The 15,236-nt window shown below is 56.5% G+C and overlaps 2 protein-coding genes across 5 annotated transcripts in view; one reads left to right on the forward strand and one right to left on the reverse strand.

The window, feature by feature from the left end:
• Positions 1-4,580, forward strand: part of SH3D21 (SH3 domain containing 21) — a 15,678-nt gene extending 11,098 nt beyond the window's left edge. For 3 of the 4 annotated variants that reach the window (XM_032246955.1, XM_032246954.1, XM_032246956.1), the window contains 6 exons: positions 2,449-2,542; positions 2,635-2,687; positions 2,817-2,911; positions 3,050-4,179; positions 4,265-4,328; positions 4,406-4,580. In XM_032246955.1, coding sequence (XP_032102846.1) covers positions 2,449-2,542; positions 2,635-2,687; positions 2,817-2,911; positions 3,050-4,179; positions 4,265-4,328; positions 4,406-4,477 — 1,508 coding nt within the window. In that variant the 3' untranslated portion in view covers positions 4,478-4,580. The remainder of the gene's footprint in view (positions 1-2,448; positions 2,543-2,634; positions 2,688-2,816; positions 2,912-3,049; positions 4,180-4,264; positions 4,329-4,405) is intronic. The other variant, XM_032246957.1, reaches the window with a different exon arrangement.
• A 781-nt stretch (positions 4,581-5,361) lies between these two features.
• EVA1B (eva-1 homolog B) lies at positions 5,362-6,957 on the reverse strand. Its single transcript, XM_032246958.1, has 3 exons — positions 6,780-6,957; positions 6,309-6,405; positions 5,362-6,064 (listed from the first exon to the last, which is right to left on the reverse strand). The coding sequence occupies exons 2-3, from the start codon at positions 6,373-6,375 to the stop codon at positions 5,628-5,630; spliced, it is 504 nt and encodes a 167-aa protein (XP_032102849.1). The 5' UTR covers positions 6,376-6,405; positions 6,780-6,957; the 3' UTR covers positions 5,362-5,627.
• Between the last annotated feature and the right edge of the window lie 8,279 nt (positions 6,958-15,236).

Consider the following 15,236-nt stretch of genomic DNA (forward strand, 5'->3'; position numbering starts at 1 on the left):
CCTCCCAAAGTGCTGGGATTACAGGCTTGAGCCACCGCGCCCGGCCAGGTTGCATTTTTTTTTAAGAATGCTGGTTTTCATCTCTAGTAGTTCGGTTTACTGTTTGATAATTTTCCGTATCTGCCCGGTTATTCCTGATGGTCCTTTGTTGCATGCACATCCTGAATTTCTTCCAATATTTTATACATAGCTATGCGGTGTTCTCTACGTGACAGTTCCACTATCTGTTGTATGTTGTCTCTGCTGACTCCCATTCTTGGTGACCTGCCTCTGGCATGTTTTATGATCTTTGTTTATGAGCTGATAGCTGGATTTTAATCTGTGGAACTCTTGCAGGCCCTAGTAGAAGACTTCTTACAGTGAGAGTTTGCTTTTGTTGTTGTTTTTTTCTGAGAGGAAGTCTCGCTCTGTTGCCCAGGCTGGAGTCCAGTGGTGTGATCTCAGCTCACTGCAACTTCCTCCTCCCGGGTTCAAGCGATTCTTGTGCTTCAGCCTCCCGAGGAACTGGGATTACAGGTGCACACCACCATGCCCAACTAATTTTTGTATTTGTAGTAGAGATGAGGTTTCACCACGTTGGCCAGGCTGGTCTCGAACTCTTGACCTCAGTTAATCCACTTGTCTCAGCCTCCCAAAGTGGTGGGATTACAGGCATCAGCCGTGACACCTGGCCGAGAATTTGCTTTTACTTCTGCCTGTAGCCAGAGAACACGACCCACCAGAGGCCGCTTCAGCCCTCCTGAAGAAAGGTGGCACTGCTGTGTGGTAGTGAGCTTTGGTCCTGTGGTGAGCGAGGGAGCAGAGCCCAGGGCCCTGGCTTCACATCACAGGCCCCAGGCTCAGTAGCTACATAGCAGAGCTGCCCTCCCTCTGCCTTTCTGTCTTCAGCTCTTTCATTCTCTCTTTTTTTTTTTTTTTGAGACAGAGTTTCACTCTTGTTGCCCAGGCTGGAGTGCAATGGCGTCATTCAGCCCACTGCAACCTCTGCCTCTCAGGTTCAACCGATTCTCCTGCCTCAGCCCCTCAAGTAGCTGGGACTGCAAGTGTGTGCCACCACACCCAGCTAATTTTTATATTTTTAGTAGAGACAGAGTTTCACCATGTTGCCCATGCTGGTCTTGAACTCCTGACCTCAGGTGATCCACCCACCTCAGCCTCCCAAAGTGCTGGGATTACAGGTGTGAGCCACTGCACCCAGCCCTTCTGCCTAGTCTTGTCATCACACTTAACTCTCTAACACACTATGTATTTTACTCGTTTTATTTATATCTGCTTCCCCAGTAGAACATGAACTCAGTCTGGCTGCTGTGGGAAGAACACACACTGGGTGGGGTGGGTACAGCCAAAACCCAGGTGAAGGTGCAGGTGACCTGATCTAGAGCACTTAGTGGTAGAGATGGTGACAAGTGACTGGATTCAGGAAATACTTGGACAGTAGCATGGACAGGATTTGCTGATGGTTTGGATGTGCCTCATAAGGAAATAAAAGGAGTCATTTGTCATCCAAGCAAGTGGGTAAATGGGCCAGATGGGAACCATGGGGAGAGGGGTAGATTCAAGGGGCCATGGGGCTTGGGAAGCAAGAGATTGGTTTGGGATATGTTAAGCGTGTGATGCCCATCAGCGCTCCAACTGTAAATATTGAGAGGGAAGTTGGATATGAGTCTGGAGTTCAGGGAAGAATCAGCTAGAGATGAAAATGTGGGAGTCATTGACTTGTTGATGATAATTAAACCCGTAAGACTGGGTGAGATCTCTTAGGGAGTAAATGAGAGAGAAGATAAAGAATTCTGAGGGTGGGCCGGACGCCGTGGCTCATGCCTGTAATCTCATCACTTTGGGAGGCCTAAATGGACGGATCACTTGAAGTCAGGAGTTCAAGACCAGCCTGTCTAACATAGTGAAACCCCTTCTCTACTAAAAATACAAAAATTAGCCAGGCACAGTGGCTTGTGCCTGTAATCCCAGCTACTTGGGAGGCGGAGGCAGGAGAATCCCTTGAACCTGGGAGGCGGAGGTTGTAGTGAGCCAAGCTCTTGCCTTTGCACTCCAGCCTGGGTGACAGAGTGAGACTCAGTCTCAAAAAAAAAAAAGGAATTCTGAGGGTGGACTGAAAAGGGGAAGCTTGTTGCCACAGTCCAGGACAGGAATGAGATGAAGTCTGAGCCAGGGAAGAGCCATGGGTGCTCAGAGGGACAGGTTTTAGAAAAGTATAGATTAAAAACCTGCCAGGACATGAGCCATCTCCCCTACGGAGCCTTCTCTGACAACCGTCTGCTGGGTGTCCCTCTGGGGTACTCCCATAGTTCCCTATGCATGAGGGTGGTCAGCGTCCCAGGAGGCAGAGTCAACCAAGAGCCATCTTCTGCCCATAGTCCCCTGCACACAGCACAAGACAGGGTCAGTGACTGTTAGATGGATGAACGCTCCATGCCTCTCTCTTCCCAGCTCCCATTAAGGAACCAAAAAAGTTGATGTCCAGAGCATCCCTCCCTACAGTCAAGAAGTTAGCGGCAGTCCCCACTGGGCCCAGCAAAGCCAAGTAAGGAGCAGGACAGGGTTGGGGGAAGGAAGGTAGAAGGAAATGCCCCTCCCTGTGCCCTACGCCCAGGGCCTGATGAAGATGTGTTCCAGGACGTCTCGGACACCCAGCAGGGACAGTCAGAAGCACACCTCCCAAGACTCAGGTAGGGGCTGCCTTCCTCCAGCAAGGGGAGGCCTGGAGGACAGGAGTGGGGTGGCTGTGCTGAGGGACAGAGGTGGGAGGAGACGGAGGGTCAGAGTAGGCTTGGGTCCCTGAAATTCTGCTCTCTTAGGCCCCAGTGGCGGCTTCCAAAGTAGAGCTTCGGGCCACACTGGCCGAAAGCGATCCAAAACCCAGACTCCCCAGCAACGTTCTCTGTCCAGTCAGGTGAGGGGCAGGAGGCATGGAAGAGTGGGGGTGCTGGGCAGAGGCTAGTTCCCAGCTGTGGTGTGCATGGGTGAAGCATCCCAGGCCACGGGGAACCAGACTCAACCTCAGCTGAGACTTCACCTCCCATCACGGCAGGAGGAAGAGCAGAGCAGCCCAGCAAAAGCCTCCTCTGTGAAGAGAACCCCCATGCTGGACAAGACCGCCACTGCAGAGAGGCCCCTAGCTGTGGAGAAGGCCCCCAGCTCCAAGAAGGTCCCAGCTCCTGACAGAGTACCCTCCCCAGAGAAGACCCTCACTCTAGGGGATAAGGCCTCTATCCCAGGGAACTCCACCTTGGGAAAGATGCGGGCTCCTGACAAAGTCCCCACCTCAGAGAAGACGGTGACTCTGGAGGAAAAGACCTCTGTCCCAGAGAACTCCATCCCAGAGAAGACCCTAACTGTGGACAAACCCTCCATTCCAGAAAGGGTCTTTTCCATGGAAGAGGCTCCTGCCCCAGAAGTCCTACCTATGGATAAAGTCCTTGATCCAAAGATGGCCCCTCCAGGGGATCAGGCCCCCACCCTAGAAAAGGTGTTGACCCCAGAGCTTTCTGAAGAGGTGTCCACCAGCGATGACACTCAGTGCTATCACTTCTCTCCGGAGGAAGGCCTGCAGAAGGTCAAGTCCTTTGTAGCCAAAGAGGCTCAATCCCAGGAGAAGGCCCACATGCCAGCGGCACCCCCACTGCAGCCTCCTTCCTCAGAGAGCTGCCTGGGAGAGATGAAATGCCCCCTAGTTAGAGGGGACAGCTCTGGACCCCAGGCTGAGTTGAAGTCTGGACCAACATCCAGGCCTGCCCTAGAGAAGTCCCCCACCCAGAAAGAGGCTACAACCCTTCTAGAGGGGGCACCTTCCAAAGACCAGAGGACTCCTGAAGAGGAGGTGCCCCCCAATGAGGACAGGCCTCTGAGAGAGGAGGTCCTCCCCAAAGAGGGAGTGGCTTCCAAAGAGGAGGTGCCCCCAAAAGAGGAATTACCCCCAAAAGAGGTGCTCCCCAAAGAGGAAGTGGCTCCAAAAGAGGAGGTGCCCCCTATTGAAGGAGGCTTTGTCCAAAAAACACGTCCTATCAAGCCCTCTCCAGACTCCCAAAAGACGCTCCCGCTCCCGACCCTGGTCTCAGAAAACTCCTCGGAAAGCAAGAATGAGGGAGTTGATGTAACGACGCTGAAGGGCGAGGTGGAGTCTCTAAGAAGGGCGCTGGAGCTGATGGGGGTGCAGCTGCAGTGAGTGGGCGGCAGCGGGGTGTGGAAGGGGAGGGTCCCCCCAGCTCTCACCTGCCCAGCCCCTCACCTCCGCCTCGGCCTGCAGGAAAAAGCTGACGGACCTCTGGGAGGAGCTGAAGAGCGAGAAGGAGAAGCGCCAGCGGCTAGAGGTGAGGCGCGTGTCCTGGTGGGAGGGGGCCGGCAGCGGGTCGCCCCCTGACAAAGTCTCCACCCCACTCCCGACCAGGTCCAGCTGATGCAGGGGACCCAGAAGTGCCAGACCCAGCGCATCACCCACGCACAGACGCAGACCTCCTGAGGGCGGGCCTGGGACGGGACCGCGGCCCGACCTGGCTGGGGCCACCCACGTTCTTGCACACGACTTTGGGAAACACGAGAAAGTAAACTCTGCCTCGCAAGGCTTGGTCTGGTCGCTGGGGGCGGGGCCTGCGCGGGGGCAGGGCCTGGGCCTCCGCATTCCAGGCCGTCTGTGCCGGGCACATCTGGCCAACATGTGGCTCCCATTACCGTTCCCAAGGCCTGCGCGCGGCTATTTTTATCCACCGGATGATGAGGGGCGGGGGAGGGTGTCTCTTTCGGACGCCAGCCGCGCCGCGCGCTGGAGAAATGGCGGGCAGGAGGGGCCCTGGCGGGGTCAGGCTGTGTCGCCCGGCCTGGATTCTGGAATCCAGCTGTGCGCGGGGGAGGAGCCGGGCGGGCCTTCTCGCGAGCTCGGACCCCTCCCAGCTGGCCTCCCGGTCCGCTCAGAGGGACTCCTGCCCTCTCGCTTGAATGCACCTCGGCGCAGACATGAAGTCCAGCGCCCAGCCCAAGCACGCATGGTTACACCGGGGCTAATAGCACCTTAGCCTCGAGGTCAGGCCTGGTGTGTGTGTGTGTGTCATTGAAATGTATGAACCCAGGGCACCGTGGGGACGGGGCGACGTGTGCCCAGGCGCTTGACGGTAAGGAATGCATTTTAATAAGGAATGCGTGTGCACTGCTCTGTGTGCGGCTGGGTGCAGACCTGTGGGCTTCTGCTGGCTGCGGAGTGAACGCGGGCAGGTGTGCTGTGTCGTCAGGCGGGTGCGGGTGGGGGTGCGGCCAGGGTAAAGGGGTCAAGTGGGGCCTCAGCCCTGGGACCCCGGCGTGGCAGGAGCCTGGGGTCCGCTGGGGGCAGGGGTAACAGAGGGAGAGACTGAGTCACTGAGAATGCAGCTTTCTTTCATTTGGTCACTTCACCTCTTCATCGTCCCCCAGAGAGGGAGTGGGGACCCTGCATCCTGCCCCCTCCCCCGCCCCCAGGGTCTTCTGGCAGGACTGGGGCAGGGAGCCTCTCAGGGGGTGGCGGTCCACGCCCAGTAGCACCGGAGAGCCGTGGGGGCCAAGGAAGTCCGAAGGTCTGGGGCAGCTCTGTGCTCCTGTGCAGTCCGGCACTCGCAGCGCCTTGCAGCTGGAGCCGGGGCCCATCAGTAATAGTGCATGCGGCTCAGGGTGCCCGCGCCCGTGGCCGTGGGGCTGGGCCCCAGCGTGCCTGTGCCCAGCAGGTCCGGCTGCCCGGTGCGCCAGATCTCCCGCAGGATCCGCTCGCGCTCCTCCAGCCGCTGCGCCCGCTCCAGCTCCTCCGCCGACGTGAAGACGTTGACGCTGAGGGGCCCGTCGGGCTCCGCGGACAGCTCAGGGCCCGGCAGCGTGTCGTCCGGGCCCAGCCGCGTCACTGTGTCCTCCTCGTCCTCGTCGTCGTCCTCGGGCTCCAGGGTGCTGCCGCGGGGGTCCCGGCGCTGAGCTGGGCCCCGGGGCCGCGGGCGCGGCGCCCACGAGATGCTGATGACGAGCAGGCAGAGGGTGAGCAGCAGGCCGAAGCAGACGCCCAGCACGAAGTAGAGGCCGAAGCTCTCTGGGTTGGCTGCGAGGCACAGGGCGGGGGTCACAGAGGGGCCCGGGCGGGTAGGAGGCGTCCCAGTTGGAAAAGACCCCCGGTTCTAGGTCTGGGGGCAAGGCCTGTAACCCCTAGTCAAAGGGCATGAAGGAACCGCCAGCGGGCAAGGGGGCGGGAGCGGGGCGGAGGGGACGGGCGAAGCGCTGGGGAGGGAAGCGGATGGTGGGCAGGGAAGGGTCCAGGTCCCCGGTCTTCCGGCGCCCGCCCTCACCGCGGATGTGTGCGTAGGCAGCCAGGCTGTTGCTGAGCAACTCCATGTCCCTTCGCGGGGCATCCATGCTGTTCTGGGGGACAGCTCCCCTGCCAGCCTGCGAGGTCAGCAAAGTCAGATCCTCCTCCCAGCCTGGAGCCGACACCGACCCCTTCCGCGGGCAGCTCCCAGGTTCCACCCTGGAGAGAGCGCTTCCCTAACTTCGTGGTGGCCCCGGGCCCTGCCGGGTGGGACCCCTCTCCCGAGCACGGACGCCCCTACAGCCCGGGTAGCAGCGCCGGGGACTGCGGGAGGCCCCGCCCCCTTGTGGGGTCCCGAGTGGAGACTGAGTTCCGGAGTCCTGGGGCGGGATGGAGGATGGGGACGCGGAGCCTCCTCTACTCCCCAGCCGGGCTCCGGGAAGGGAAGCCGCCTCCCTCCCCGCCCCGCCGCCCCGCGGGTACCCACCGGCCCGGGGCCGGGCCCACTCACCGTCAGCGCCCCGCTTCCCGGCTGCCCAGCCCTGGCGCGTCCCGCGGCCGCATACACCGGCCCCCGTCCCCGCCCGCTCCGGTCCCGCAGCCCCTCCGGCCTCGCTGGGCTCCCAGGCCGCGGCAGCGCGGGCGGGACACGGGCCGAGGGACCAGCCGCCGGAAAGTTTCCTCCGAGGAAAGAGGAGGGACGGGACGGGGCGGGGCGGGCGGGGAGGCGGGGAGGAAAAGGGCCGGGAGAGGAAGGGGAGAGGAGCGGGCAGCCGGGAGGAGGGAGAGCCCAGCCCGCGGGCCGTTCGTCCCCCACAGGAAACCGCCGGGGAGGCCGCGGCAGGGACCCGCCCCCAGGCCACTAACAACAACAACAGTGAGGCTGGAGCTCTGCCTGCGCGCGGGCCCGGGGGCTGAATCCTGGACAGGTTCTTTCCCTTACTCCGCCTGACAACCCTGCGACGTCGTACGATTATCCCCACTTCGCAGATAAAATAAACGGAGTCATGGAGAGATTGAGTGACTTTACCAAACCGTCAGAATTTGAACCTGCTGCTCTCTGACCCTAAAGCCTGGGCTCGAAACCACCGCTCCCCCTCCTAGGAGGCCCCATCCGGAGAAGACCGCTTCTCTTCCCCAGACCCACGCCAGCGTGGAAGGGAGGGGACTGTCCACCCCTCCTCCCAGGCCCCAGGCTTGAATGTGTCCCCTGGCCGAGCTCTGGCCTGGTCACGCAGGGTTAATGATTGTTGGGCTGCGGCTCTGAGCCAGGCCCCGGCCAGCAGCCTCGCAGACCCCCAGCTCGGGGCCTCTGTGCCTGCGAGCTCCTGCGCTCTTGTGCACCAAGCAGCTTGTGGTGGCTTGTGGCGGATCCCACCCCATTCCGTCCCCTCCCGCCCCACCGTGCTCCCCACCTCCCACCCCAAGGCTAAACCTGCCTGTGCTCACACGCATTTCCCACCTGGGCTTGTGCATGCAATGTGATGTGTGTGTGGCTGGGGGCTTCTTTCTGCCCTTCCTCCCCAGGGCCCCCCATCATGGGCCTCCCCTCTCTTGCTGAAGTTAGGATGAGGGGGAGGCTGCTTTGGCGGGAGCCTTCGAGAGGAGGAGGGAAGGAAGGGGGAGAGGAAATTGCAGACATAGCTGAAGAGGCTGCCTGAGGCCTGTGGACCAGCGACCCTCTCCCTGTCCCGGGGGCAGACCCCTACTCCCCCAGTCCCAAGACTGGGTTCAAGTAGAGGGCAGATCTAGGTGGGGGAGGACTAGGACTGACTCCCATGGGGATGGAAAAGGGACTCCTGGGTGTCTTTGTGACTGTTTAGTCTGTTCTGTGAGAGTGCATGGTGGTATTTTTGCCCACATCCATATATTTGTGTATTAATGTGGTGTATTAGTATTGTTGTGGGGGATGGGTATGTGTGTGTCAATCTGTGCAGCTACTGGTCCACAAATACTGTGTATGTCTAGTACTTCCTAGTCTAGACCACAGCATCTGTGGATTTAAACAACTTTGGCTCAAAAATATTCAAAACCAACATTACATCTGCACTGAACATGTACAAGCTTGTTTTCTTATTATTTCCTAAACAATAGATGTTATTTTTTTCTTTGAGACAGGGTCTCACTCTGTTGCCCAGGCTGGAGTACCAAGGTGCTATCTCAGCTCATCACAACTTCCACTTCCTGGGCTCAAGAGATCCTCCCTTTTCATTCTCCCAAGTAGCTGAGAGGGACCACAGGTCCCTCAATATGCACCACCACGCCTGGCTAATTTTTGTAGAGATGGGGTTTTGCCATGTTGCCCAGGCTGGTCTTGAACTCCTGGGCTCAAGTGATCCACCCACCTTAGCATCCCAAAGTGCAGGGATTACAAGCGTGAGTCATCACACCAGCCAATAGTATATTTTCATAGCAGTTACATTGTATTAGATATTATAAGTAATCAAGAGATGATTTAAAGTGTACGGGAGGATGTGTGTAGGTCAAATGCAAATACTGAACCATTTTATTTTACCTCAGGGACTTGAGGATCCTCAAAAGGGAGGTCATGGAGCCAATCCCCTGAGGATACTGAAGGACAGCTCTAATGGGGATTTAACAAGAAACAGAACAGACACAAATCTTTGCCCTCTCGGAGCTGACACTAAATTGGAGAAAAAATAGAAGATAATCTCACATGCTTCTAAGTGCTCAGGGATGACAGGATAGGGTAATGTGATGGACAACACCTGGGGGTGGCTCGTACAGGGACATCCACAGTGAGACCTGAATAGGGGGCAGCCGTGCTGGGATCTGGGGCGAGTGTCTGAGCAGGATCAAGGGCAGGAGTAAGAGCGTGCTTGAGATACCCCCCTCCAAGGGCAGAGAGCCATGCAGATGGTGTGTGGGTGCAAGGGAGAGTGGCAGGGGCTGCCCATGCAGGGGCTCGCTGGCCTTGCTGAGGAGCTTGGTTTGTGGTGGTGATGGTGTTTTGAGATGGAATTTTGCTCTTGTTGCCCAGGCTGGAGTGCAATGGCGTGATCTCAGCTTACCACAACCTCCGCCTTCTGGGTTCAAGTGATTCTCCTGCCTCAGCCTCCTGAGTAGCTGGGATTACAGGCATGTGCCACCACGCCTAATTTTGTATTTTTAGTAGAGATGGGGTTTCTCTATGTTGGTCAGGCTGGTCTCAAACTCCCTTCAGGTAGTCCGCCTGCCTCGGCCTCCCAAAGTGCTGGGATTACAGGTGTGAGCTACCGTGCCCAGCCAGGAGCTTGGTTTTTCATGTAAGTGTGGTAGGGAGCCCCTGGAGCATTGATCAGGGGAGTGGCATGGTCCCCTGACACACTTTGGAAAGATCCCTGTGTTGGCTCAGTGTAGGGTGGCCACTGTGTGCAAGAAGGGGAGCAGGGAGGGCAGAGAGAGCGGGGCCGGTGGAGGGGTGAGAGGGCTCAGACTCAGGTGGTGTTCCGAAGGGAGTTCCTGCCCTGGACTTGGACGTGAGGGAGAGAGTTTAGAGGAACACCTTGATACTGGGGCTGGGGCACCTGAGGAACGTCCACATGGGGAAGCAGTTTTGGGGGGAGTCAGTTTCACTGTAGATAGGTTAGATCTGAGAATGCCCATTAGATATCTGGGTGCAGGTGTTGGCAAGGCAAGTGGAGCCCCCAAGAGTCTGGCTGGAAAAGATATTTGAGAGTCCTCACCACATAAGATGGATTTACCACCCCAAGATCTGGGGAGGCCGACCACCTGGGGCAAGGGGGCAGAGAGAGAAGGGCCTGAAGCTCAAGCCCTGGACACCTCCTGGAGGTGAAGTCAGCAAGGAGAGATGAGTGAGGTGGGAGGAGAACCAGGCCAGAACAGGGACGTGACCAAGTGGGTGTGATCGGGCTGAGAGGTAAAAAGACAAGGCCAGAATTTGTCCACTGCCTTGGGTGAGATTTGAAGACCGTCAGCAATATTGAGTTTCTATGGGTTGTATTCCTATTTCTTCAAGGGATGTATGTCACTGACTGTTTGCACAGGTAGCTTATTTATGTGCAGGATTGCTGGGAGTGCGTGAGCATGTTCAATGTCTGCCATCTACGGGAATATAAGCGTGTGTGTCTGACCACGTGTGTTTTGTGCCTCAGTGCCTCAGTTCGTGTGGCACATACCTGTCCTGTCTCTGTGAGGTCCACGTGTGTGCTTCTCTATGTGCAGTCTAAAATTTTGGATCTTTTCTGTCAAGCTGTTTCCTGGCATCTCTGGGCTATGCAGCTCTCTGTATCTTTGCCTGCAGCTAAAGTGTATTTGAGTCTGGGTTGGCATGTGACATAAGTTTTTGGAGTGGGTCAGGTGTGACTCAGCCCTAGTGAAGCAGGATGAGGGTTGAGATGGTTACTGGTGCCTACAGAGAGAGGGACGCCTGTTAACCAGAGTGCTGTCTTCTCCAGGAGCAAGCCAGGCCCCTGTGGCCAAGCCAGGCCGGGTGAGAGAAGCGGCAGCCTTGCCCTGGGGGTTTTGAGAAGCCATTCTCTTGGGGGCCCTGGGGAAGGTGCCGGAAACCTTTGGCCAGTGTGGCAGTCCCGATGGTCCACATGCCCTTCCCGCCCCCTGCTGAGCTGCTTGACTGCTTGCTGCTCCCAGCCCACCAGCCTGTCCATAGGTCTGTGTAGCCACCTGCTTCGAATCTCTCTGTAGGTCTGTCACCTGCTAGACTGGCTCTCATCCCAACTATCCACCTGCCCATCTCCTCCCTACCTCCTCGCTGCCTGTCTGCCCAGGACTTACCTGCTGTCTGCTCACCTGCCTGCTTGTTGACTGCTTCTCTGCCCTCCTAACTGCCTGTGAGACTAGAGATGTGTCACCTTGGAAAGCATGGAGAGTGCCCCTAAGGGGAAGCACAGGAAGGACAGGCCTTGATGGAAGGTCGGGGGGCTGAGAGAGCCAGAGCCGATGGGAGGGCACTTGAGAGTGCCAGCATCTTCCGGGCCTGGTGCAAACCCAAGCACGGCTCTGCTCCTGGCCCCAGTGGTCAAACTGAAGGCTGGCCCTGGCTATTCTGCTGTTGACATGGGTCTCACCCCACCATGGGATAGGTCTTGGATGGAGGGAGGATGGGGACTCACCAGGGGTCTCCTGAGTCCTTTGAGTGTCCCCACACCCCCAGGACCCAGGAAAGCTGCTGGAAAGAGGGTACTGGCAGTAATTTGCTAAATGAACAATAGGCCCGGTGTGGTGGCTCATACCTGTAATTCCAGCACTTTGGGAGGCCGAGGTGGGCAGATCACTTAAGTCCAGGAGTTTAAGACCAGCCCAGGCAACATGGTGAAACGCTGTTTCTACAGAAAACTACAAAAATTAGCTGGGCACAGTGGCACGCACCTATGCTCCTGCTACTCAGGAGGCTAAGGTAGGAGGATCGCTTGAGCCCAGGAGATGGAGGCTACAGTGAGCCGTGATCACGCCACTGTACTCCAGCCTGGACGACGGAGCAAGACCCTGTCTCAAAACAAACAAAACAACAGCAACACCAAGAGAACAATAACAGGGACAATTTCCAGCACCTGGCACTCTGCCAAATGCTGTGCATGGTCTGAGCCTTCCGTCTTCCTAGTGATCCTGTGCAGTTTGTAGCATGGCCCCCATTTGCCAAGAGAGAATCGAGGTGAAGCAGTGCCTGTGGAATCACATGGCTGCAGGTGGTGGGGCTCAGGCCAGACCTCAGAGCCCACGCTCTCCACCGCTTTCCACCAGGCGATGATAGGCCATGGTTCTCTACCCCTCGGACCCAAAGCTGCCTTTTCATAATGCTTGCTATTGCTCCCTTTATGCTCCTGAAATGAAATTTACAGCTAATATGCCAACCTTTACATCTAATTAAAAATCATATAATTATTTGTTCTCATTAACATATAAGAAATAAAAGGTAATGATAATGTGTTTGTGAAGTGGCCGATTGCTGGGGAGGTCACAGCTGTGTGTGCAAACTGACACCAGTGTGTGGTGGTGTCAGGGTCTGAAACAATGAACTCTTGGTAAAGTTCTCAACTAAAGTGCACGTTTCCTCCTCTTTACACAGTAGCTGCATTTCTGGAAAATCCAGTGTATACTAGAATGCATGCTCTCTGTGTTTATATGTAAAATGGAGTTAGAGCCTTGGCTCTGGGAATTAAAAAGCCTTTCACTTAGAATCTGCCTTCCTTGCAGGGCTGTCTGGCGTCCCTGGCACCACCCTTGTAACTGCCTGTCATTGTGATGACTGGTCCCCTTATCCCCTTCCTCCACAGTGGCCACAACAGGAAAGATTCCTGCCCTGGTTCAGGAGCTCAGTGTTGGAACCAGGGAGACGGGCGTGAGCAAAAATTGGATATATGTCAGGTTGTGATGAGCACAATGAAAAAAAAATGACCAGGTGGACAGGTGAGGGAAGGCCTCTCTGAGGAGGTGGCATTTTGAGCAGACACCTAAATGAGTGAGGGAGCCATGGAAATACCGGGGGGAGGAGCCTTCCAGAAAGAATAACCGGTGCAGAGGCGGTGCAGTGGAAGCGTGTGGCTTGTTCAGGATCAGGAGGCCCAAGCAGCAGGCACAGAGTGAGGGTGAGGGGCTGGGCAGGTGGGGAGGTGGCTGGGTGTGCAGCTTCACTGTGTTGAGCTTTATGAGCCACATAGAGCTTTGGATTTTCTCTGTCACGGAGTGGAAGCCATCGGAGGGTTGTAAACAGAAGAGGGACAAGGGACACAATCAGGTTTTTTTTTAAAAATTCTTTTCTTTTGAACCTCCTTTTAGCTGAACAGTCGGAGTTTTTAAAGGCTCACTCTGGCTACCGCATGGTGCCTGGACTGTGGTGGGGAAGAGTGGGAGACCAGGAGGCCAGAAATGGGGGCTTACGGTGGTTGCCATGGAGCTGTGACAAGTGGTCACATTCTGCCCATGTTCTGAAGGTAGGGCCAGCTGACAGGAGCAGCAGTGGACATGCGGTGTGAGAGAGGATGAGAGGGAGGGAGGGAAGGAGGGACACAGGGACAGAGAAAGTCAAGGCCAACTCGGCTTTAGCACCTGAACGATACAGACACCAAGACCATTCCTCACTCCCTTTGCCACTTCCGCTAGCTTGACAGCTCATTTGGCTCTTCCCAGGGACACTGGAGACCGGGGTGGCTAAAGGGGATGTCAGCCTCTCAGTTCTCATTTGGTTTGACCTTTCAGGAGCACGTGAGTGGTCAGCGTGACCGCACTGGTGCGACCCATCCCTTCTGGTACTTTCCCCTTCCTTTGCTACCACAGGTCTCACAATAATAACCTGTGAAAGAACAGCAATCCAAGAAGTTTGATTTTTCTTTATTTTTAAATTGACCGACTAACCACCAAGGAGCTTAGATCAATACACCAAACTGTTCAGGAGTGCCAGGGTGTACCAGGCCCAGACCCAGGTGCTGAGGAGGTAAAGGTGAGCAAAGCAAAGCCTCTGCCTCCAGGGAACTTGCTGTCTTGTGTTTTGCTGAATGTAAGTGTGACACGTGTAGGTGTCCAGGAGGTATATCTGTGCCCTGAACAGAGGCTGAATGGGCGGTGGGACAGGCATGAGGCTGAACATGGAGACAAAGGTCCAGGGCTGAGAGTGGCAATGGCAGGCTGGGAGCGGGGGCACCTCCCAGCAGAGCACCCAGAATGGGTCAGGCATGGGTCAAATGTAATGGGCAAAATCTGTGGACAGCCAGCTGCTGTGCAGGTGTGGAGCTGTGAGGTGAAGCACCGCAGATGAGCAAAGCCTTCTCACATCTTGAGGGGTGCTCCTCTTGCCCTGAGGATCCTTGACTGGGAAGGGGCTCTGCCTGCACAGATCTTGTTCCTTGTGTGGCCTGGGCGTGGGCTCCTGGACACAGAAGTGGGTCTGCGTAGGTGCTGTGGTATGCCGGGGGAGGGGCCAGCCTGCCTCTAGCTTCATTGCTAGAATGAAGTGCAATCTGCAAAGTCTAAATTTAAGCAGAGGAAGGAAGGAAAGAAGAAAGGAAGGAAGGAAGCCCTTGGCTTCCTATTGAGGGGAGGGAGGGAGAGGGTGGAACAGGAAGAGGCCTGGCGCTTGATAGGTCCAGTCTGGCTCCTCCCAGGGACACTGGAGAATAGCAACACACTGGTAGAATACATACACTGGAGACACAGCAGACCATGTAATACAAAAATCTTTTTTTTTTTTTTTTTTTGAGATGCAGTCTCACTCTATCACCCAGGCTGGAGTGTAGTGGTGTGATCTCGGCTCACTGCAACCTCTGCCTCCCGGTTCAAGCGATTCTCCTGCCTCAGCCTCCTGAGTAAATAGGATTACAGGCGCCCACCACTGTGCCCAGCTAATTGTTTTTTGTATTTTTAGTAGAGACAGGGTCTCACTGTGTTGACCAGGCTGGTCTCGAACTCCTGACCTTGTGATTCACCCCCTCAGCATCCCAAAGTGCTGGGATTACAGGTGGAGCCACCACTCCCGGCCAAAACTATGTCTTTATACAAACTTTCTGACCTTGTCTTGTCTTGTTTCTTTACAGTAGGACTTCTCTAAGTGTGTGAGAAGCCTACTTCCCTGGCTGCCCTGGATGGGCATGTGGGCACATGGGCAGTCTGTCTGGGGTGGTAGGCTCCCCCACCCCAGATGGAGTTCAGCAAAGACAGGATCAATACTCGTCAGCTGCAGTGGTGCTGGGATGCCCCCCTACCTCCTGCCTGCAAGATCAGGGGCTGGACCAAGCCAAACAGGGAGCTCCCACTTGGGCAATGGGCTGGGGGTGGGCATGGGCCTCAAGAGACTGCTGGGCACTTCAGGTTGCCCTCCCCTAGCCAAGACAGAGGTGTCAGGTGCCACCTGCTGGCTGCAGGGAGCAGGGAGGAGGCACACTCAGAGCTACAGGAAGCCAGCTGGGAATCCTGCACCACCTAGCTGGGATGGAGGGAGATGGGGCTGGGTTGGGGCTGGAGAGGCTGAGAGACAGGCAGGGAGGGCAAGAACACA

Source organism: Sapajus apella, unplaced genomic scaffold (assembly GCF_009761245.1).
Source record: "Sapajus apella isolate SASKATOON/1434 unplaced genomic scaffold, GSC_monkey_1.0 scaffold62, whole genome shotgun sequence".
In the NCBI taxonomy this organism is placed as follows: domain Eukaryota; kingdom Metazoa; phylum Chordata; class Mammalia; order Primates; family Cebidae; genus Sapajus; species Sapajus apella.

Excerpts from the sequence above, each read along its gene's own strand:
- EVA1B (XM_032246958.1), bottom strand. The coding sequence starts at position 6,375 with ATGGATGCCCCGCGAAGGGACATGGAGTTGCTCAGCAACAGCCTGGCT. Across the intron at positions 6,065-6,308 it reads TGCCTACGCACACATCCGCG|CCAACCCAGAGAGCTTCGGC; the intron begins GTGAGGGCGGGC and ends TGTGCCTCGCAG.